The 25,449-nt window shown below is 39.5% G+C and overlaps 1 protein-coding gene across 3 annotated transcripts; it reads right to left on the reverse strand.

Annotated features, from left to right (window-relative positions):
• Positions 1–9,191: 9,191 nt before the first annotated feature.
• On the reverse strand, positions 9,192–25,138 carry LOC101741957 (protein yellow). Of its 3 annotated transcripts, XM_038017008.2 has the most exons (10): positions 24,726–25,138; positions 23,979–24,137; positions 17,487–17,663; positions 15,836–15,946; positions 15,153–15,317; positions 14,692–14,840; positions 12,894–13,074; positions 11,432–11,534; positions 10,258–10,422; positions 9,192–9,336 (listed from the first exon to the last, which is right to left on the reverse strand). In XM_038017008.2, exons 1-10 carry the CDS (start codon positions 24,841–24,843, stop codon positions 9,318–9,320), a joined length of 1,347 nt encoding a protein of 448 aa, XP_037872936.1. In that variant the 5' UTR covers positions 24,844–25,138; the 3' UTR covers positions 9,192–9,317. The 3 variants fall into 3 exon arrangements, with proteins under 3 accessions (XP_037872936.1, XP_062529446.1, XP_062529445.1); XM_062673462.1 differs by lacking the exon at positions 10,258–10,422; XM_062673461.1 differs by lacking the exon at positions 9,192–9,336 and having other exon boundaries at positions 10,095–10,422.
• Between the last annotated feature and the right edge of the window lie 311 nt (positions 25,139–25,449).

The following is a 25,449-nucleotide window of genomic DNA, read 5'->3' on the forward strand; positions in this document are numbered from 1 at the left end:
CTTGAATCAATCCAGAAATACATGAAGTCAGCGTCGGAACGATACTTCGATAAGGCTATGCGTCATGATAATCGCCTTATCGTTGCCGCCGCTGACTACGCACCGAATCCTGATCATGCAGGAGCCAGTCACCGTCGACGCCCTAGACACGTCCTTACGGATCCATCAGATCCAATAACCTTTGCATTAGATGCCTTCAGCTCTAATACTAGGAGCAGGCTTAGGGACCCCAGTAATCGTACTCGTCGAACTCGACAAAGAGGTCGACGTGCAACCTAGCCCATGCATCAGCCCGCTGAGTTTCTCGCCGGATCTTCTCAGCGGGTCGCGATTCCGATCCGGTAGTAGATTCATTCGCGAAGCAATTGCTCTTGAGTTGTTAGGTCTCCTTCGGAGGCGCTCGGGCAGCTGTTAGCAAATCCCACCCCTCCTGGCTGAGCCTTTGCTCGCCCACCTGTCCTGGTGAAACTGGAAAGGCCTTCGGGCCACCAGTAATCTCTCAATCATAAAAAAAAAAAAAGCGTTGATTCATTCGTGTCCGAGCCGTAGTACAGTACGGATCTCTCTGTAACGTTGTTATGCTTCTCGTGCAATATACGCAGTTCTCGTGAAGTTTTGTTTTGGAAGCCCAAATATGAGTCATCATCGAGAACTTAATGACCGTGACGTCAACAATGCTGACGTCACACTTTTTAAAAACATTCCTTCAGCGTTTCTCCTCCGTCATATATTAATTCAAATGCTAATTCTAATCATCTTCCGAATTCTGTACAAATATCAAAAAATCAACAACAGCAATTGTTGATGGCAAGCGTGTGGAAATTTTTAATGTCTTCGGTTTTCGCAAGGAGCTCACGGTCGTACGGAGAGTATTTCATCTGTGACGGGCTCAGCTTGCGGGAGAAGAAACCTAATGGCTGCCAACCTTCCTCTTTGAGCTGCTGCAGTACTCCACCTATTGCGGTGTCGGAGGCGTCCGTAACTAGACCTAATTTGGCTTGAGGGTCAGGATGAGCCAGCAATGCTGCATCTGCAAGGCTTTTCTTGCAATCCTTGAAAGCTCTGAGTGAATCTCCTTCCATGACTACCGGATGGGAAGCTTTAACCGAACCGGATAACAATGTGTTCAGCGGGGCTTGAATCTGAGCGGCGTTAGGTAAAAATCGCCTGTAAAAATTAACCATCCCCAAAAATCGTCTGAGTTCTCGGACGGTTTTTGGTGGGGGGAAATTGCTGATTGCTTCGACCTTGCCATCCAGTGGTTTTGTGCCCCTTTCAGAGATTTGGTGCCCGAGAAAGGTAACTTCGGGCACACCGAAAACACACTTGGCCGGGTTGATGAGAACACCGTAGTCTTTCATACGATTGAAAAGTTGGCGCAAGTGGTCCTCGTGGTCACGTGGTGTTTTGCTAAAACAAAGAAAATCGTCTAAATACGGGTAGCAAAAGTCAAAGCCACGCGTCATTTCATCGACAAATCTCTGAAAGGTTTGACCGGCATTCCTAAGTCCAAAATTCATGAAAGGAAATTCAAACAAACCAAATGGCGTGGTGATCGCGGTCTTCGGGATATCCTCCTCCGCTGTTGGTATCTGATTATAGGCCTTGACCAAATCGATGACTGAAAAAATTTTACAACCAGACAAACTTTGTGAAAAATCGTGTATATGACGAATCGGATACTGATCGGGTATTGTGCGTGAATTTAACTGTCTGTAATCGCCACACGGTCGCCAACCGTTGTCCTTCTTGGTAGTAAGGTGAAGCGGGGATGACCATGGACTGTCAGACGGACGTGCAGTTCCGTTGGCTATCATAATGTCAAATTCTTGTTTTGCAATTTTAAGTTTGTCCGGCGCGAGACGACGAGGTGAGCATGCTACAGGTGGACCTGGTGTAGTGCGTATGTAGTGTTTCGTGTTGTGTTTGACAATACCTGGAGTACCAGCTGGGCGTGTTAGCTCCGGGTATTCAGCCAAGATAGCGTGGTACTTACTGTCGCCACCTGTCATTATCTTAACACTAGTAACACGATTATTATTTACATCTAGACTGGCTACAGTGCTCATATTGGTAAGACTATCGATTAATCTTTGTTGGCTGACGTCCACTATGAGGCGATAATGAGACAAAAAATCGACGCCTATAATGGCTTTTGTGACGTCAGCAACAACAAAGCGCCATGGAAAGTTGCGGCGTAAGCCTAAATTAACATTTAATTGCGTATAACCATAAGTGTCTATAACTGTACCATTGGCAGCACTGAGTTGATAACTAGTCTTAGAACGGCGTTCACACAACTTAGAAATAGGGTAAACACAAATGTCACTTCCAGTGTCTATGAGGAAGTCTATATTATTGCTGCGGTCCTTGATGAAGAGGCGACCCGTAGAGTTGTGGCAGTCGCGAGTCGCCATCACTTGCCTGCTTGTCGGGTTTCCCGCCTTGTAGTCGCAGGGTCGCACGCACTTCCGCGCCTCGGCGCCGTGTTTGCTGTGGTACCAGCAAATGGGGTACCTGCGGTAGTGTGACTGCGACCGGCGTGATGATGAGTGGCTGCGTTGTCGTTGACGTCCAAGTTCGCGCCCGCGCTCCTGCGGCCGCGGTTGATGATGCACCTGCGTCGTCAGGGCGCTGACTTGCCGCGTCAGCTCCGCTACTTGTTGGGACAGCCTGTCGATTTGTGATGACGATGATGATGATGACGTCACGGCTGCCGCAACGTGGTGTACTGGGGCTGCGATCTCGTGGACACGGTCGGCGAGCTCGGCGAGTGCGTCTAATGGAAGCGTCGACTGCGACGCGACGATCGGCTGCAACGTGGTTGGTAGCCGGCTGGTCCATATGGTCCGCAGGAAGTCCTCCGGGATCTCCGGTCCGGCGAGGTGTTGCAGGTGACGCAAGAATTGTGACGGTTTGCGGGTACCGAGCTGCTCGTGCGTCAATAGCTGCTTCACCTTGTTACCGCGGGACGCCGACAACCTTTTTATCAGCTCCTCTTTAAGCCGCTGGTAATCGGGAGGACCGGTGAGCACGTCTTCTACCTCGGCGGCATATTGGCGATCGAGGCTGGCCAATATATGATAAAATTTTGCCTTCTCGTCAGTCACTCGCATGATGGCAAATTGTCCTTCCACTTGCGCAAACCATATTGCGGGTTTTTCAGGCCAGAACGGTGGTATCCTGATGTGTGTTGAGGGTAGTTCTGTATTCGGGCACGCTGGCTCAACAGGCGACGCCATCTTGACGTGTCGACGTGGTCGTGTAGTTACCTGCGAGCGCGCCGTGTCCGATCCGCTGGATTCCGACATCTGTTTCTCCGGGGTGCTCGTAGTCGTGGGTCACCAGTTTAGTTGTCGTTGATGGTGGTGGTAAGGTCACCAGTGCCGGGCGGCACAATAACGATTCCGTAATTGGATGGACAGTTTATTTCCAATCATAGACGGTATAACAATATTTAGAAGGAGAAATTACGGAGTACAGAAGGCACAGATAAAGCGGTAACAAGTTCAAACACAATTATACAAAATAGACGAAAGCAATAATTCGTAACGAAGCAAAAGAGTACGCGTAAGTCGAGGAGTGACACAGTCTTAGCGTAGCGTTGATCAAACCCGACTGGCCGCGAGCGGCGGCCGAGTCGTGGCGCAGGCGACGACCAGTACGTACGCAGTTATACATAGTCGGGGTCTTTGCCGCATACTAGCGGTTACGCCCGACTATGCTTGTGTAAATAATATAATTTTGAGTAGTGTTGTGAATGTATGATTGTTTAGCGTATTTGTGTACTGTATGAGAGTGTGTTATAGAATACGTAATTAAATATGATATAATATTAAATATTGCGTAGGTGTACAATGTAAATTAATAAATAATACGAACTAATATACATAAATATAGTAGAAACACCTACATCGGTAGTAGACGAGTATCAATGACCGGTCACCATGTCACCGTTCATGGTAACTCCAGGGAAACAGCCAAGCTGCTAGTCACCGCTTGATCATATTCTATGTCTAATTCATGAGAGAACTCATTAACATTTAGAGAATGGTTTTATCTGTTCGTACTGTAATGCCAGTTGGCAAAAAATACTTAGTTTTGAATTTAGGAGTAGTGTTTTAGAAAGATTAAGAGATCAGAAGACTTTTCACTCGCTTAATATATTTATTGAAACGGCTAAAGATAAAAAAGATGAACTTTTGGAACATGGAAAATATTCCTTAATTACTGATTCACGTGCCGGAACAACTGACCAAGGGGATGATAAATGTCTCCCCCAACCCTTATTTCATTATCATTAATTATTCTCTATAGGTCTGTAGTCCACAAGAAATGCCCATATTTCAGCTCTGCGTGGACTCGCAAAAAGGTTTTGCTGCAAACATTATAAATTAGGCCGAAATTAATGTTCCTTCGTCGATTCGAGATGTGAGAGAGGCAAAGTAAGATGTTTTATTAAATCTCATAATCGAAATATATTCACATCCCAAATACCGCAGTGTCTCAAGACGAAAGACTTTGACCAGTGTGAGACAGTGTTCGCTGAAAATGATAAGACAGAAAACTCAATACAGTTAAAGAGCAATGGAGAGGACTCGGAGTTTTTCGGCAAAATCCAATTAGGAATGAGGAGATTTGCAGAAGAACCATGGTAACTGACATATCCGGAAGGATTGCAAGATAGATAGGGATAGATAGGGAAGATAGGGAAGATGGATAGGGCATATTGTTCGTAGAACAGATTGCCAATGGAACCGATCCTATCCTGGTGGATTACGGTATACTCGTCGTGGCCTAAAAGATAAGATAACCGATGTACCAACTCGTATCAAGCGATCCCACTATGCTGATGTTAAGCCCCGCAAGCTGTTACCATTTTTTCTAATAAAATATGTTCACAAACGTTCAAGAACAACTCCCACGCTCAAGAAGTAACATCATGACATATTAAAATAACATAATATTATATTAATTATATAACATTGTATGACAAATTAAACCCGTATAATTCATAGTAAATAATTGAGACAGTTCTCAAGACTCAAGTTGTTCACGAAGTAAAATAATATCATGTTGTGATGTCTGTGGGCATCATTAGCTACTTAATAATATATTATGTGGGTTTCGAGCTCATTTACACGCATATAACAATTAAAATGTTTTGTTCAAACATTGATTAGTTTTTCTATTTCGAAAACTTCATCAGTCAGATTAAAAATCTCTAGGAAAATTCCAAAAAATATATAGCAATAAAGACTATTAAAAAATCCCATCACATCTCCGCAGCTCCGCAGTAGCCACAAAGAGATATCGAAAAAACCTAATTAAAATACCGATCGCCCTCAATACGGTGTAAAGCAAAAAACACATATAACGTTCGAAATTGAATTTCTCATCTCCGTCGGCTGTGGAAATTATTATGTCGACTGCAGCCACCGACCATCTTCAGGCCGCTCGATTGCTCAATTTATCTATATTGCTCTAGCGGTTAAGATTAAGTCGAAAACAGATGCGACAACCTTTTGCGAAGTTGTATTTGATGCCACCTATACTAATATCATAAAGAGGAAAGATATGTTTGTTTGTTTGTATTGAATAGGCTCAGAAACCACTGAACCGATTTGAAAAATTCTTTCACTGTTTGGAAGCTACACTATTCCCGTGTCACATAGGCTATAATCTTTTTTTTTTTTAAATTAGGGATCCTTACTATAACTCCAAATTTAACCCAAGGTGTAAAAAAATCACCTAAAGTATTCTTTACATCGCGTGCCCTGCGAAAACTATTCATATAGAATAAAATAATGTACACGACTTTGTAGAACACATTATTACTTACAAAAAGTGTCGCGACAGCATATTATGTCTAACTATTATAGTTATGCCGCAATAAGTATTCTTTTATTTAAAAAATTAAAACAACGTCAAATATCGTTGAACCCGAGCGCAGCCGGAGCGGGCCGCTAGTTAATTCATAATAATAGAAACAGCGAATACAATATATTACGAAAGAGTATTAGTACAACACAGAGTTATATTTTTCAGAGGTAGACAGCGGCTCCGCTGCACTGGTGGAATTTCTGGTGTCTATGCAACTGTGTATCATTAAGTAGGTCGTCGGCCTTCCAATTGCCCGCCATTAAAAATTATTTTGTCGGTAGGGGCTTTCAACTGGTACTTGCTCGCCATTGAAAATAATTTTGTCGGTAGGTGCAAAAGAAAAAAAAGTAAACGAATATTGAGGTGTGTACGGTGTCGGCCGAGAATACCAAACAGATTTTTGCTAAGTGGTTACTGGAGCCCATGACCATCTACAACGTAAATGCGCCACCCACGTTGAGATATAAGTTCTAAGGTCTCAGCATAGTTACAACGGCTACCCCACTCTTCAAACCGAAACGCATTACTGCTTCATGGCAGAAATAGGCGGGGTGGTGTTACCTACCCGTGCGGACTCACAAGAGGTTCTACCACCAGTAATACCACCATGGTTCCCATGATGTCGTGATGGTGACTAAAGGATTGGTCAGAGAATGGGCAACGGCTTTATCCGAGTATTATGACAGCAAACTGCGATCATATACCTGTATTTACTGCTGGTAGGGCGCAAACTAAACCCTACCATCAGCACTACCCAGCACGGGGTGTACTTACCATCTTGTCATTCATCATTTCTTTATTATTGCGTAGATGCATAGACGACCTCGTCGCCCAGTTAGTGTTAAGTGATTACCGGATCCTATAGACATCTGCAGCGTAAATGCAGTCATCCACTTTCAGACATGAGCTCTATGTACCAGTTTTATAGTAGAACGGCTGCTCTATCCGTCGAACAAACACGAATTACTACTTCGTAGCGTAAATAAGCGGTACCTAACCGTGTGGACTCACAAGCCGTTAAACAAATTTTATTCCAGATCTTGTCTATAGATATTTTCGAATTTACGCTGTGAAATCTATAGGCTTTCGCCACATGCTTATCTTCGAAGCTAATCTTTGTCTAGCTCTATCTTTTAAAAATGTATTTGCTCAAGTTAGCTTATAGATTTCTCGTATTTCCATCACATTAAGTCAAGGACCAAATTAAATAGCACTATTAAATATTATTGCGGCTGAGTAGTTGATGTATAAGGTCTATAGTCGCAATGTCTACAAGTCGAAGTCCTTAGCCGTAGGGAGGGAGGCAGACTTTACACTTACGTAAGTGATACAGTGAAGCGGTCTCTTGAAATAAATTGGCGGTCGGTAAATGTTCATAGAGTAAAAAACAGAACAGATAACATTAAGTTGAAGTTTTATTGAATTGAATTTTATGTTTCTAGGAAAGAATAGAAATAAAAGCACGCATTTTGATAAATAAATAAAAAAGGAAATTATATTAATAAATTTCGTGTTAACACACTGAGTGTGATTCTCTACGATCGACCAAATTTACCGAGTGTTTGGGTATTCTTGTTATAACAGTATTAAATAAATTGAAACCTTGAACAAATTTATATTCTTCTTCTTTTTCTCCACCTTATCCCAATTGCTAGGGTCGGCGCAGCGAATTTTTCTATTCCATTCTCTTCTATCAGCCGTTATCTCAACACTCACTCCTCTCTCTCTCTCTCTCGTATTGTCCTTTACAGACTCCATCCATGTATTCTTCGGTCGATCACTTCCCCCTCAATTTTACAATATATTTTGTATCTATTTTACAATATAATATAAAAAAATTATATTAAAAGTATGAATTACATTATATGCTTTGAAGTTTATTTTCTTCTACTTGTCTATATTTAAATACGTGGAGTGCCACCAGAAGAGGAAGAAGACATGCCCTCTTCTTTCATTCAGATATATATCAGAAGTATAATTCAGAGAGTCCATCCAAGCCTTACAACGTCAAAGCACCCCCTCCTCAGATTAATCCAGATCCTCCGTCTAGTTCTCTGTGCAGTATGATTATACTTTAACGTCAATGCCTGATAATATCTGTGCTAAATTGATGCTAATAATATGAATTCATACAGTGATTAACATAACGAATCATAGGGTGATTTCATATTGAGGAATGAAAGACTATTTAGTTTAAATGCCATTTCACTTAATACGCGACATTTATCTTTGTAATTAAATGTGCGTTTTATTTACTTAGTACTAGCTTTTGACCGCGACTCCGTCCGCGTGGAATAGTTAGCTTGGCATAACGCTAAATTTTACCCCCACTTCATTTACGTAGAAAGTGAAAATATTTTTGAAGGATCTATTTAAACCCCTATTTTGAAAAATTCTTTATTGGTGTTCCACTTGTATTGGTCTTACCGTGATGTTATATAGCCTATAGCCTGTCTCAATAAATGGTAATAAAAACACTGAAAGAATTTTTCAAATCGGACCAGTAGTTCCTGGGATTAGCGCGCTCAAACAAACAAACAAACTCTTCAGCTTAATAATATTAGTATAGATTAGAATCAACAGTTCGATGTTTTTAATTGAGCTTCAATTAAATTTGGTCCATTAAAACGGCTAAAGAAGTTTTTTGTTTTGACATTTTTTTCATATTTTAATCTATAGGTATATTTGGCTCTCCTGTAAAGTTGCAACAATGTCGCTTAAACTTAATAGCCTTTCACCCCTCAATATTATATGTAAACTGTAGTTCTATATTTATTGTATACTAGTATATAGTGCCTCAATCGATAAATAAAAGACCTAAAATTGCGTATAAAATAAACTTAAAACAAACAAAAGGAATCCGTCCGATGGGGGACACATCAGAGGAAAAACAAAATTGTTATTTTTGTTTAATTTCGAGCATTTTCATATTTATCTACCTTTTAAACCTTCATCCACAAATAATTTAAGACCAAAATTAGCCAAATCGATCCAGCCGTTGTCCAGTTTTAGCGAGACTAACGAACAGCAATTCATTTTTATGTACTTAATAGATGTATTTTCTTTAATAATGAGCGTAATGGTTTGGTCTACCTACATAGACCACTCTAGATATTGTTAATATGTAGTACACCACAACATAGCTGCTGTATCTTTTTCAGAATTTCTGTAAATAATAGGGTTTTCTAGAAGATATTGCTTTTAGCGATAAGACCGCCTGTTGTACAATTATACCTGCCTGTTGACTTCTACTGTTTGTTTCTGAATGTTAATTTTATTTTGGTGTACAATAAAGTATGTTCTCTCTCTTTCTCTCTCAAATTCTTTATTCTTTATAATAATTCTTCAAGACAATTACGTTCACAAGCTTATCAAAAAAAATTACATAGCTTTTGAAACATCTTCCCATATCGCCAGTTTGGAACGGTAACCAACTAGTTAATTGGCCTTAACCTAAAATAAATTTTAAATATGATTAAAAACAATTTTACATATGGTTAAATGGGCTATATGATGATGACAATGATGTTTAATGTTTTCCCCTCCAATTGATATCAACCGACCATTATAGCATTACTTTCTTTGAATACATGAATTTAGGGAATCCATCCTTAGCTATTCAGTATCACTATCAGATTCTCTTAGCACACCTGTACAAATCATATTTTATATCTTAACTCTCCCCAATTTCCTGTCGTTTCTCGTTCCCTCCAAACTTTGCTAATGGTGGTAACACGTACAACTTACTCGAGAATACCACTCGAGTGAGTTGAACCACGAGGGTTCCACCTTACTACCACCGTGAAACTTTCGGGATTCCCCGTTTGGAGAACTAAAATTTGAGAATACTATTGTGATTTCTGATTATGTGCTCCAGTAACCATTCAATTCCAAACAGACCTTGAGCTTATTCCTACACCATAAAGCAAATGATAATTGAAGCACATGTGGAAATCGTTTATCCTCCAACCCAATCTCGACCGGCGTCCGGGTGGCAACTTGCGGGTCACTAACGTTAGTGTGGAGAGTATTAAGCCGTAGGCAGCGTCTTGGCTCTGCCCCTGACATTGCTGAAATCCTGAAATCCATGGACGACGGTAACCACTCACCATCAGGTGGGCCGTATGCTCGTCTGCCTACAAGTGCAATAAAAAAAAAAGTTTTGTTAATTAACCCACCACTCGACGCCATATGTACCATGTTAAGCTGCATGGCCAAAAAGCAGACTGTCGTCATGACGTCATTAACCATGGATACGTACATGGTCGCAGGGGATTTTCCATCTACATCACCAACGAATCGCGATAGTGATAACAATGCGGGAGAAATAGTCAAATTACAGGCAATAACTATAGAGATTTTAAGAATACGTACCCCTTGGTTGCCTCGATCCTATCGGCAATTTGGTCGGTAACATATTTTGGACTATTCTTGTATGCGTATAAAAATTGATGAGAGGCTCGTCGTTTTTTTATGAAGTCAGTACAATTATTTGCCATAACACATTTCGTGCCTTCAAGAAGTTGTTTAAAACTACCACTGAAATATGTACATACTTTTTTTATTTATTTTTTATTGCTTAGATGGATGGACGAGCTCACAGCCTACCTGGTGTTAAGTGGTTACTGGAGCCTATAGACATCTACAACGTTAATGCGCCACCCACCTCGAGATATAAGTTCTAAGATCTCAGTATAGTTACAACGGCTACCCCACCCTTCGAACCGAAACGCATAACTGCTTCACTGCCGGAAATAGGCGGGGTGGTGGTACCTACCCGTGCGGAGTCCCAAGAGAGCCTACCACCAGTGAAAATTACATACATTTATTGCTTAGACGGGTGGTCACCGGATCTCGTAGACATTAACAACGTTAATGCCGGCAGCCGCTTTGAGAGGTCCGTTGTAAATTTCTGTTTTTTAAAGTTTTTTTTTTTATTACCCTTGTAGGCAGAAATATACGGCCCACCTGATGGTGAGTGGTTACCGTCGCCCATGGACTTCAGCAATGCCAGGGGCAGAACCAAGCCGCTGCCTACCGAGCCAATCCGCTGCCTACCGCTCCTACCTACCTACAACAGCTCCCCATCCACATACATAGCAACGGGTTGAGAACACAATGTGCTGTGAATACGAGAATACAGCTGCCTTTCCTTTGCGGCTAGGGGCATTATTCCAACTCTATACAAATTTGAGTTAACTTTTACGCGATCGAAAAGTTAAAAAACTCGCACTAAGCACACAGATCTCTCTCTCTCTCTCTCTCTCTCTCTCTCTCTCTCTCTCTCTCTCCGCTAATCATTTTACAACAAGCTTTTTTTTATTGCCTTTGTAGGTAGACGAGCATACGACCCATATGTTGATAAGTAGTTAGCATCACTCATGGACGTCAGCAAAACCAGTGGCACAGCCAAGTCACTACCCAGTACACCACAGTGGTCTGTGAACTAAAATATTATGTTATCTCTAAATACTATGAACTGTCGATTATTTGTTAGGACCGGTATATTCAATATACATAGTTTTACCGGTAAAAATGTCGACCTTACCCATATAATACAAAATTATCTTCTTTCTCGTCATAAACATTCGGTTCTGGGCCCCTAACCTTATTCAATAGCATCTTAAAATGAAAACCGAGTACTTCGAAGGCTGCAAGGCAAATATAATTATTATTGGTAATCCTACTATCATCATACAATTTAGGTCATACTTGTTCTAAAACATATCTTTCCAAAGGAATAAAAAGTTAGGCTGTATCTCATTCTATTCACTAGTAGACTCGATTTGTCTACAGTTACCAAGTCTCATGACTTATAAGCAAATTAATCAGCATAGTCCCCGTTAGAGGTAAGGTTTTCCTTGTCCGATGTTAGAACGCCGCCTTTAATTTATATTTAGACGTGAAAACGAGCACACGGCGTACCTGATTCTAAATGCTTACCGGAGCCCATATACATATACTATGTAAATGCTGCCACCACCTCGAGACAGAAGTTCTAACGCATTACTACTTCACGGCAGAAATAGGCAGGGTAGTGACACTTACCTGTGCGGACTCACGAGACGTCCTAACACTAGTAAAGACATTTGAAGACAAACAGCAAGCATGTGCTGGCCTGTGTTACGAGCAGGAAGCAACCGAAATAGTTCAACGTTAGAGCGTCTAATAGCAATTAAAGCTTCCGCGACACTGCGTTCTATGGAATCAAGCGGTCAGTATGACTTTCATAATATAGGGTATGGTAGCAGTTGTTCATTGTAATGTACGTGAGACAAAGCTTTAGTTTACTCGACTGCCCAAAATAGAAACATTACAGCGTGAATGTCACCAACCAGTTTGAGTGAAAGTCCCAATAATGTTGTACAGTCCTAGTCCCACCCTCGATGGGGAATGCGTGACTCTTTTGTTACAAAAAGTTGTTCCTTTACACTAGCAACACTTAGGTAAGCGCTTCCGCAAAAAAACGTGACACTAGTAACTATTTTAGCTTTCATCATCATCATAATCATCAGCCTATAGCAGTCCACTTCTGGGCATAGACCTCTCCAATTGCTCGCCACTGAGCACGATCCTCGGTTTCTCTCATCCAGCCATTACCAGCCACCCTGCACAGATCGTCACTCCACCGAGTCTGAGGGCGTCTTGCACTACGTTTCCCAATTCGCGGTCTCCACTCAAAAACTCTTACTCTTACTTGTGGTAGGACCTCTTGCTTACTGGTGGTAGAACCTCTGGTGAGTCCGCACGGGTAGGTACCACCGCCTTGCCTATTTCTGCCGTGAAGCAGTAATGCGTTTCGGCTTGAAGGGTGGGGCAGCCGTTGTAATTATACTGACCCTTAGAACTTATATCTTAAGGTGGCTGGCGCATTTATGCTGTAGATGTCTATGGGCTCCGGTGACCACTTAACATCAGGTGGGCTGTGAACTCTTCCACCCATCTAAGCAATAAAAAAAAATAAAAAAGATCAAGAACTTTAACTCCCAAAAATAGCTAAAGCTACTTACACGAAATATAGACATTAGGTTTACTGATCACATCCACGATGAGATCAACGTTCTTCTCATCAACTTCGGTGTTCATATTCCAGCAGTACAGATGCGTTCTGTTCTTATTTGAGAAGATCAGAATGTCAGAATCGAAGTTCCAATCAAAAAGCACTCCATGGGGATAAGTTTCGTCATTGGTCTGTAATGAATTTGAGGGCTATTTATTTATTATTTTTCCATTCGTAGCTTCGTCTCCATGGTATATCTTTATATCGTATACACAGGCGAAGAACCACGTTCAAGAGATAAAATGTACCTTAAATTATTTCCGGGGATTCAAATTATTTCCATACCGAGTTTAGTCTAAATTGATTTAGTGACTTTTAATATTTTAACATTATTAGCGCTTATAATTGTATATTGGTCTTAACGCCTGTATTATTTTCCAGTCAACTTTTAAAGTCCTGGTAGCCTAAAGTAACTTATAAATAAGTAGTATAGGACGGCATATGCAGTGCATATCGATCGATGCGACCGTGCCGGTGTTCGAATCCCGCAGTCGGGTACAAATTTTTCTAATGAAGTACGTACTTAGCAAATACTCACGAATGTGTTTCACGGTGAAGGAATAACATCGTGTAATAAAAACCAAACCCGTAAAATTGTAATTTGCGTAACACTGGTGGGTAGGGCGTGTTGTGATTTCGCACGGGTAGCTACAACCACGCTGCCCATTTGCAGAATGGAGCTGGATAAAACTGACACTTAGATATATCTCAAAGTGTGCGGCGGTATTTACGTTGTTGATGTCCATGGGCTCCGGTATACCCTTAAAACCAAGTGGGCTGAGAACTCGTCCAAACATTAAGACAATAATTTAAAAACAAGGCTGAAACAAGATAGATCATAGTGGAATTGTGTTTCAGCTAATCCTACATCATTTTAATAGCAAAGTATCACTCCGTGTCTTACCATAGGCGTCGTAAAACTCAGGGATTCCTATAAAATGGACAGCAGCGGTCTCTGCACTGCGTATCATGATTGTCTATCACAATTTACTGGTAGATGACGTATTGTAAGTCCCCAGGGTCTATTATCGTAAAACGGTTATCGAACCTTATGGGCAACGGTACCATCACATGCCATCAGTAAGGCCGAATTCTGTACCTTATTGCATATCACGTCCCCTCACATGCTGGAGCCTGAGCAGCAGGTTTTCAGAGTATCTTTTTTGGAACGAAGTTCCTTATGGGACGACGCGGAGGGGTATCCTAACCAGGAAAAAACGTCCGTAACGTAAGATTTTTATTAGTAACGCACTCAGTGTACGACTTAACTTTGTAACAACGTACAAATTAGTAATGCACACAGTGTACGACTTAACTTTGTAATAACGTACAAAAAATAACATATTTTTATCATTCATGACCACGATCTCAGAGCGTTCGTTTGCGCAATACACTAACTTTTATGCAAACAACCGTGAATGAAGTGTACCACAATAAGTTCGCACGTTACCGAATGGCAGTGGGTTGTTGCGAAACCTCCAGTTTTATTTTCTTTATACCTCGAATACAACTTAAAAGTAAAATAGTTTTATAATAAGGAACTTCGTTCCAATCCGATGTCCCACGACACCACACATATTTTTTTTATGTTGCTTCACGGGTGCTTGGACAAAATGGAGACAGCAATTTGCGAAGATCCAAAATGGATCCATTTTTATCTTTTCTTTTTTGCGTTTGTGGTGTATTTGGCATGCCTATACCACGCCGCTCTATACTCTCAAACTTTTTCGTCATTAAATTGTACTTACGTTATAGGGTGTTACCTCCGATTTCTGGGTAGGGACCAAATCACCGTTAGAAGTGTTTTGCGTATTCAAAAACGCATAGTAATGTTCAAAAGTCTCTTTCGGTGTATTCCTATATCTTATAACGTTCTGTACAAAATTTACTATAGAAGCTGTAATCAAAAAAACAGTTATAAGTATGTTTCGGTTTGGATGCAATAGCTGTTAGTTCAATTGGTACTCTAAGCTCTTTTTAATTAGCATAAGAGCATACGGCCCATCTGAAGACAACAGCAATTCTAGGAGCACTACCAAACCACTCCCTACTGCTGATATTTCAGAGATACATTCAGAATGAGATGCCTATGGACTGTAGTAGCAGTTAACATAATGAGACATGTATGGTCCGTCATATCTAAGGGTTTCTGTGACCCTTAATACCATAGAGGTTGTGATTTTGTCGTATAATCAATAAAGTTACTTACAAGGTACGGGAAAACTCCACGCTTCACCCTCAGCTGAACGGTTGATTTTATGAAACCGTTTATCTTCCAAAGAAAACGCTATGATTGTGTTTGTATATTCATCGCTGATGTACACATATGCCAGACCACATGGGTAAATGAAGTCCACAACTAAGGACTTAAGGCCTGAGAGCAAAAGGATTTAAAAGTTTTTTTTTAATCTGTGAAACTGATCACGAGTAGATTTTGAATTTTCGTTTCCAACTAATCCTAAATCGTAACCATGTAAGAAATTCATAAGAAAATAGACTATGATAACTGGCCTCAACGTTTAAAGGACTGTATTGCAGCCAATGGAGACCACTTCGAATAAGCTTTTTATACTTTAAATTGTTTTATATTTATGTATTAAAATAACACACTGTAAAAGTAATAAATGTTATTTGCAATAGATTTTATTTTTATTTTTATTGTAACAATATTTATGGCCAGACTAAGTATGTTATGCTATATAACAAATACACATTGTGTGTATATATATATCCAATGAATTTTGATACTGTTCAAGGTAATATTTATTCATTTTTATTAATTCCAAATTATGAACACAATCACCAGGCCAGTGAAAAACCTTCCCTTTGACAATAAATTCTCAACGCATTTCTAAAACATTCAAAATAAATTACAATAAATAATATTTTTACCTGATGTTACTCCATCTTGCAAAACATTCGAGTCTATTATATACCTGTGAAACACCCCGTTGAATGACGCATAAGCCAAAATCTCGGCTGGTTTCACCTGCTTTTTGGCTCCTGCGATAAATAAACTATAACGTTAAAAGTTCTTCAAAGTCCTCACTTTAAAACTTTGTCCGCTTTTATAGACATGTTTTTATGGATGGAAAACGGATGTGAAAAATTAAAAAGTGCAGTATTGGCTAAAAATTACAACTAACCCAAAACCCGTCCTAAGTTGTGAAGGTTCGTGAGGCGGAGGGGTTTGATTAAATTTAATAAAGTATACTTTTTTTGTAGAAAATTACGTGGAGACAAAGCTTAGAATAGTGCACTGGTGCCAAGAAGAAGTCTTGTCGCGCTGCAGAGGAAGAATGTTTGTCTTATAATAAAGCTGGCCTTAGCAGCTAAAGTCCTCGTGGCCTAAGGGATAAGAAGTCCGGTGCATTCGTATCTAGTGATGCACCGGTGTTCGAATCCGAGGCGGGTACTAATTTTTGTAATGAAATACGTACTCAACAAATGCTCATCATTGACTTCCACGGTGAAGGAATAGCATCGTGTAATAAAAATCAAATCCGCAATATTATAATTTGCGTAATTACTGGTGGTAGGACATCTTGTGAGTCCACGCCGGGTAAGTACCACCACCCTGCCTGCTTTTGCCGTGAAGCAGTAATGCGTTTCGGTTTGAAGGGTGAGGCAGCCGTTTTAACTATACTTGAGACCTTAGAACTTAGAACTAGAACCTCAAGGTGGTGGCGCATTTACGTCGTAGATGTCTTATGGGCTCCAGTAACCACTTAGAGCAACTGAAAGGAATACCTTGAGATTTTGACCCGGCAGAGGTTTAATCCAATACACCTCCCTACGCATTCTGAAACTCGATCTTCTTTTGCGAGATGGATGCATTCTTAAATGATCATCCCACGGTAAAAATAATGTATCAGCAAGTATTATAAGCTCTATTTTCTAGTATGGTCATTTATTAGATTGACGCTGATCAAATAAATGACCCTAATACACTCGACTGAGAGCACCGCTATGTAATCTTTTTTATCGACTTACTCGTAAACTAGAATCTCAATAAACGTATGGATTTTGAGAGTAGATATAAATATTAGCCTATCCATTAAGTTTATGTATTTTCTACATGGATACCAAGTTTCAAGTCAATCGGATGCACGGTTCAGTAGTTATAACGGAACATCCGTAAAAACCACTGTAGATTTATATATTAGTATAGTTTTTTTTATTTTAATTATTCAATAAATATTTACTAACAATCACGCCACGTTAACTGGTCCCGTGATAAGTTCGTAAAGAACTTGTGTTACAGGTACCAGATAACGGATATAAATGTAAGATTTTTATTATACACATACATATATTTAATACACATCCATAACCCTGGAAAAGACATCTATATTTATCTTACAAATATCTTCCATTGGCGGGATTCGAAACCGCGACCCCCTTGTGTAGTGACCGTGTCACTTACCACTACACCAGACGGCCATTAAATGCCGATAAACTATGAGTGATGTTAAATCGTAATGGCTGACCTTCATTCAACTTGTACGGTCATCGACGAAAACACAGACACAAGCATACATACCTGGTATATCAATGAAACCAGTATCGACGAACCAGACTAATCTTCTGCAACCGCTCTGATGTAAACCGTATACGGAAATTATTTCTCTGGACTCCTTTGTGCTAGGATACGGATTAATGAGCGGACTTCCTGCTTGTAAGAAATCCAATGTGTAATAATTAAGACTAAAAGGTATTCCTGTAACAAGATAAACAAAATCTAATCACAGATACTATCGCCCAAGAATATTTAGCAATATAGCCTCGCTCAGTTAAAGAGTTGTAAGTTGTTTTTTTTTTATTGCTCAGATGGGGGGACGAGCTCACAGCCCACCTGGTTTTAAGTGGTTACTGGAGCCCATAGACATCTACAACGTAAATGCGCCACCCATCTTGAGATATAAGTTCTAAGGTCTCAAGTGTAGTTACAACGGCTGCCTCACCCTTCAAACCGAAACGCATTACTGCTTTACGGCAGAAATAGGCAGGGTGGTGGTACCTACCCTACGCATCATTATCACAAATCAAACTACCCCTAATGCAGTCGTACAAGCTCCATACAGGAACGGGACTATTTGAGCCAAACCAAATTACAAAGTCTGCGTAAATACTGTACAAATTGGGAGAAAGATTATACTACAGGGTGGCCGATAAGTCCTTTGATATGAAAAAAATTTTATTAAAATAAAACTAATTACATTATGAATTAAATTTTTTTTTTACATAAAAAGCTTAAAAAACGGGAATTATTTTTTGAAAATAACATCTCCTAAATGTAATCCGTTGCGATCACGGCACTCTTGCAAACGACGTCTAAAATTGTCGATGACTGCGCGGCATGTCACTGCTGAAATGCTTGTCATTTCTCTGCGGATGTTTTCTTTTAGGGCCTCAATTGACCGCGGGTTTGTGTCGTATACTTTAGCCTTAAGGTAGCCCCACAAAAAAAAATCCATCGGGGTCAGATCTGGACTACGTGGAGGCCAGAAAATGTCTCCTCTCTTAGAGATAACTTTGCCAGGAAAAAGTTGACGGATAACGGGCATAGCAGTGTTAGAGGTGTGAGAAGTGGCCCCATCCTGTTGAAACCACGTCCTGGCATTAAAGCCTGAAAAGTTTTGCAATTCTGGTATGAAAAACTCTTCGATCATAGCCACATATCGCTCCGACGTAACAGTAACTGCGCGCCCTCTGCCATCCTCAAAGAAGTAAGGCCCTAGGATACCATGGGCTGACATAGCGGCCCAAACAGTCACTTTCGGACTATGTAAGGGCTTCTGTGTGCTTAGTGCGAGTTTTGTAACGCTCTCGATAGCGAGCCAGTTTGCTCAAATTTGTATGCAATTGGAACAGCGCCCCTAGCGGCAAACGTACTCGGTGTTATTTTGTGAGTGCGAGTTCATATTAACGTTGTGATCTCGTAACCGAGTAATTTTACCGAAATGAGTACCACGAATGACATTTGTGCGAGTGCGTGTTACAAATTAGTGGGTTTTAACGTTTCGATCGAGTATTTCTTTAGTAGTTCTATTTTTCCAACTAGAGAGGCAAAAGTATCATGCCATAAAGCCTAATCTTTTTTTATGAAAAATGATAATATGGAGTGAAATGGATTTGATTAATTTGAAGCATTAATCAATTGGCATGGAATGAAATGAAATGAGATCAGATAATATGGGATAAAATATAATCTCTGCAAAATGCTGATTATATACTGAGATTTTTGTCAGTGGACCTTTTCGAAGACTTCGAGAGGCTACGTCCAGCGGTTTTGTTTAATTTTTTTAAATTTTCGCACTTTCACAGATACTAAACAGTTAATAAACCCACGTTACTTTGTTATTGCATAGATGGGTGGACGAGCTCCCGGCCCACCTAATCTTAAGTGGTTACCGGAGCCCATAGACATCTACAACGCAAATGCCGCCTCCCACCTTGAGATATTAGTTCTAAGGTCTCAGTATAGTTACAACGGTTGTCCCGCCCTTCAAACCGAAACGCATTACTGCTTCACGGCAAAAATAGGCAGGGTGGTGGTACCCACCCGTGCGGACTCACAAGACGTCCTACCACCAGTAATTACAAAAATTAATTTTGCGGGTTTGATTTTTATTACATGATGCTATTCCTTTACAGTGAAAGTCAATCGTAAACATTTGATAAGTACGTATTTCATTAGAAAAATTGATACCCGCCGGCGGGATTAGAACACCGGTGCATTGCAAGATACGAATACACCGGACGCCTTAACCTTTAGGCCAGGACGGTCTCAAAATTACACTTATACACGAAGAAATATTAAATACGCATTAACTAAGAAACATTAAATAGACAAAATAAAACAATTCACACAATTTAGCTCCTCGCGGTCCCTCCAAAATGTCTTTTCATCTTTTTTTCCTAGTTGTTCAATTGTAAATGAATAAATCAAAATCAAATCGAGTTTACGTTCTATACGGTGAAAAATGAAGAATTGTGAGTGTGAGTTGAGATATGCTACTCGCTTCGCAGGGCGTTTATTCACCGAGAGCAGCAATAATATTATTTCTCGTATATTGGTAGCACGTGATGTTTTGGCATTAGACCGTCTAAATGAAATACAACGCATTTTAACAGCATTTTAATGGGAACCAACTACTTTCAAAATTATTCGGGTAATGTCACGTGTTCAATACTATTTTGTACCTTTAGAATTAAAGTGGCTCAACCCAAAATTCTTAGTTTCTGGTAAACTTCAATATTGTAATACAATAATTGTATTTTTTTAGTTTTTCGGTTTAAATACTTTAAGGCATGCCATTTTATTTGAAAAAGACAGAAAGAGTACTTTGTCCTTTTCTAGACTAAAAGAGACTGTTTAATTTTATAAGCTGATAGAATAATATAGAAAAGAATAACAGGATACCCTCTAATCGTCACATTGGAAAAAGGTATGGCTTTATCATTTAAATTATTTTTTATTGCACTTATAAAACTAATTTAATTTACAATATGTAACTACATATATCTATAACTAATCCGTACTTGTCAAATTCCTCATAAATTGTCAATATTCTTAATAAAATTCCTATTAATAATATACAAGTGCAAATGTTGAGCTGCTTGCCAGAAATGATATAATAGTGTTTTGTCTTTTTGTTGTTTCCTTGTAGGCTGCCTGTAATAATCTAAATCTGTGTGAAAGGCAATAAATGATTTTATTATTATCTACTAATGGTAGTCCAGTGGTCGAAATTTGACCATAATTTATTTAAATTTTAAGTTTGAACATTATTATAGTTCTATTGTCACCTTTCTATTATCATCATTTCTATAATAATCATTGCTCTATGTCGCCAAGCTACATTATAGAAAAATAATATTAAAGACAAAAAATATTAATCTATTCTCAATTTGACCACAGATTGATAAATCAATAAACAAAAAAAGTATAAATGCAGGTGTGTGTGTGTGTCAAATACATGGTAATGTGTGTAAGGTTTTTTTATTCATTTAGTTTATTTTTTTACTGCTTATGCACAATTAAAAAAAATTAGCAATCTGCACTACTTCTCTATATTCTCTATAAGTGTGGGAAATTTCATACTTCTCTGTCCGCGCAATTTTCGTAAAAAGGAGTACAACATTTTTGCTTCACGTATTACCTACTTAAAATGTAGGTTCTTAATAATAATACATAAGAGTTTTGAAATATAAAACTAATCTTAAATTTTTTAGTTATACCACTTCCATTATAAGGGTGCTATTTCGTAAACAAACTTTGCCGTAATGGCGTAACCTTTAAAATACACGAAAACTGCCCAGCATAAACATCATTTTTTAGTAACTTTAATAGAAGTATTAGAATTAGAAGTTTACTATAGAAGTTATTTAACTGTAATTACATATTTAGACATACTTAACATAATTAATCTTGGAATAGGTAATTATTTCAGCTTTTTTTAATTAAAGAAATTATGTTTTACATAGGTTTAATCATTTACATTGTATTTACGGTAATAGTGTTGATGATCTTCATTAGGTGGCCCAAATATACTAAAATTATTACGATGGATGGATGCCATCCTTATTTATAAAAGTGTAAAGAAGCAAAATTATTATTACATTGTTCAAATTTCTATATAATTTATAAATATAAATCTGTACGTATGTACCTGTAAATATGTATATTGCGCGCGCGCGTGTGTGTGTATGTGCGTGTGTGTATATATTTCTATAATAGATAGGTGCAATTCATTTCGAAATTATTCTTGCCCATCTAATGGTTGTCTGGAAGAGATCACTCTTAGCGATAAGACCAAGGAAAAATGTTTCACAATATTTATTCATTTTGTGTACAATAAAGAATACTCTTTCACTGGTGGTAGGACCTCTTGGGACTCCACACGGGTAGGTACCACCACCCCGCCTATTTCCGCCGTGAAGCAGTAATGCGTTTCGGTTCGAAGGGTGGGGTAGCCGTTGTAACTATACTGAGACCTTAGAACTTATATCTCGAGGTGGGTGGCGCATTTACGTTGTAGATGTCTATGGGCTCCAGTAACCACTTAACATCAGGTGGGCTGTGAGCTCGTCCATCCATCTAAGCAATAAAAAAAAAACAACTCTATCTCACTCTCTCTCTCATCAAACAACTCTTTAAAAAAAAGCAATGATTTAATAAGAATTAAATGAAAAAGAAAAGAATAAATATGTATTTACAACTAGCTAGACGTCTATAAAATTTTCTAACCGAAAAAATATATGTGTATAAACCATTAGAATAGATAAAACCTTAAAAAACAACATTATTATTAAAAACGAAAGAAAAAATCTTGATATTGTATTGGTTTCACGGCAAAATTTTTAGTGACTACTTAACTTGCTTGAAAGTGAAGAAATACTCTCAAAATCCATTAATTTGCAACTCGCACTCGCACATACAATAATCGAGAGGCTCACTTCGGTAAAGCTATTCGATACATGAGACAGCAACATAAACAAACCTTCTCTCTCCCACAAAATGAGATTCATAAGCTTACCACTAGGTGGCACTGATACAACATCACACAAATTAAACATAGCATTAACATCGATGAAGTAATTAAAAAAAACTCGCACTAAGCACAGGTACATTACCCATTACCCGACTAATTATAAATATCGTTAGAAAGCTTGGCATTTCAATTAAACGCCTTAAAAAAAACCTTGCGTGCTACCAATATAAAAGAAAAAATTATTGCTTCTCAAGATGAATAAACGTCCTGCAAATCGAGTAACTCGCACTCAGAGCTCCGCACGTTTCACCGTGAAGAGCGTACACTCGATGCGAGTCATTCGATTCGATTTTTGAAACTCGCACTAAGCCTACTGATGCTTAAGTTTTGGATTGATGGGGCTCCAATAGCGGCAATTTTGTTTACTAACATGCCCGTTAAGATGGAAATGAGCCTCGTCAGAGAACATTATGTTATTGAAGGAAGTAAACCGATTCAACATTTCATTCGCATAATTTTGTCTTTGAATACCGTCAGTTTCCTTTAATTCTTGAACCAACTGAATTTTGTAAGGGTGCATATGTAAATCTTTCTTCAAAATCCGTTGTAACGATGTCCTGGATACGTTTAATGCTCTGGCGCGCTTACGAGTTGACTGTGTCGGATTTTCGCGAATAGACTGTGTCACTGTGTCTATGTTTTGTTCCGTACGTGACGTCCTTGGGCGACCCAACCGCGGTTTATCTAACGTCGAACCGGTCTCCTCGAACTTAGCAACCCAGTTCTTAATCGTTTGAAGAGTTGGAGTGTCGTCAAAGTTGTGTAAACCTTTGTGTTCTCGAAATTTACGCCGCGCAACGGTTGCCGAATTGTCGTTTTTATAAAACTCGCGCACACAAAACGCACGGTCCGCTCCGGTAAAACGCTCCATCGCGACTAAATTCCCAGAAACCGAAGTTACTCCCCCCGCTTCCCCTGCACCGCTCACGTGCGCCCTGTTCGTTTTATTCAAATTTTACTTTTCAAAGGACTTATGGGCCACCCTGTATTAGACTATTTGACAAAGACCTCGCTACAGAGCTAAACAGATTCTTGTAGCTTACTGAAGATCTACAATTTTTTCATTTAGCTGAAGGGGTTCTGAAGAGAGAGCGAGAGATCACATCTAAGGATTCTAAATATCTAAGGAGCTCCCAAGTTTTATCGTAATGGCTCCACTTCGTTTCACTTGTATTCCCCATATTTTCTGATCATTATGAAGCAAATTAAAGGGAAAAACTGAATCCTAGCAGCGGTAAAATCTCTAAAATAATACGATCAGCACAACGAAATATAATTACCGATCTTAGATCGTAGTAAAATATAAATCGATACTTTGTATTTATATCATGAAGCAATAATGCATTGAAGGGTGTTGTACAATAAATTTGAGACTTCGATCTAATGGCATGAGAAGGAAGCTTCGGCAACTACTAAAGTCCGGCAGGCCTGTTAAAGCGAATATCATGATTTCTTAATACTTACAATGCTTATATTACCTGGTCTTGTTCTCGGTATGCTAAAAATTATATAACGCGTTGTGTCGATCGCCGAGTACGGTACCAAGTTTTTTCTAATTAAAAACTTTTCATGATCCTCCAGATCCTCATCAAACGTGATCGCGCCATCTTTTAATTCGTAATCTGAATCTTCTGAATCTACAATAAATTCGTTATTCTACAACAAAACTGTGGAGCCAAGTAGTCGTGAAACCTTGGGCACATTTATATTGTTGCATTCAATCCCTAGCTTCTATAGTGGTAGGGCACATTATGAAAACGCAAAAGTAACCACAATCCTTTTTACTGGTGGTAGGACCTCTTGTGAGTCCGCACAGGTAGATACCACCGCCCTGCCAATTTCTGTCGCGAAGCAGTCTTGCGTTTCGGTCTGAAGGGTGGGGCAGCCGTTGTAACTATACTGAGACCTTAGAACATATATCTCAAGGTGGGTGGCGCATTTACGTTGTAGTTGTCTATGGGCTCCAGTAGCCACTTAACATCAGGTGGGCTGTGAGCTCGTCCTCCCATCTAAGCAATAAAAAAAAAACCTTTCTGACAGGAAGCACTCATTTGTTTCAGCTTAAATGATGGATTAGCAATGATACATACTTGAGAATCCAGCCTCACATCTTATGATTACGTACGGCACTTATATTTTGATGTCTAGGGATTCCAATTACTCCTAATACAAGGTGGGTTTTAAAATTGAATAGAAATGAACGAAAAAAATTTGATGAAACTCACACTGCACCCCGTCGATATCATATGTGAACAATTTCCAAGAAGCCTCAGGATCTAAGGTATATGAAGAGCACTGAATTGTAAACACCAATAAATTTATAGTTAATATTAAAGTTGTCATTTCGACAGAAAACTTAACACGATTGCGGTCGCTATGAGACTGGTCTTACTTGTTTTCCTCAAGGAAAACGTAACATCATAAAATATTAATCATTCAGAAATTGGAGTTTAAAATACTTGTAGTAACAGTTTTTTGTTAGCGACCGCGTACCGAAAGACGCAACGTGGGTAGGCCTCGCACAAGATGGTCCGACGTCTTATTAAGGTTCGCGGGGACTCACTGGATGTAGGCAGCGCAGGACCGATCTTTGTGGCGAGGCTTGGGGCAGGTCTATGTCTAGCAATGGACGTCTGTGGACTGATAGAATAAAATAAACTTGCAGTACTTATAGTTCGGCGCTTTCCTCTCATTCACAGCTGCTTTGTTCATATATAATTTAACATCGCACCATCCACCATCGCAGGTAGTGATCGATCAAACTAGAACCACTTTTTGCCACGTACCATCCGGCTATGGAATGAGCTCCTCTCCACGGTGTTTCCCTAGCGCTATGACATGTCCTTCTTCAAACGAGGCTTGTGGAGAGTATTAAGCAGTAAGCAGTGGCTTGGCTCTGGCCCTGGCATTGCTGAAGTCCATGGGCGACGGTAACCACTTACCGTCAGG

The sequence above is a fragment of the Bombyx mori genome, chromosome 17 (assembly GCF_030269925.1).
Source record: "Bombyx mori chromosome 17, ASM3026992v2".
Lineage (NCBI taxonomy): Eukaryota > Metazoa > Arthropoda > Insecta > Lepidoptera > Bombycidae > Bombyx > Bombyx mori.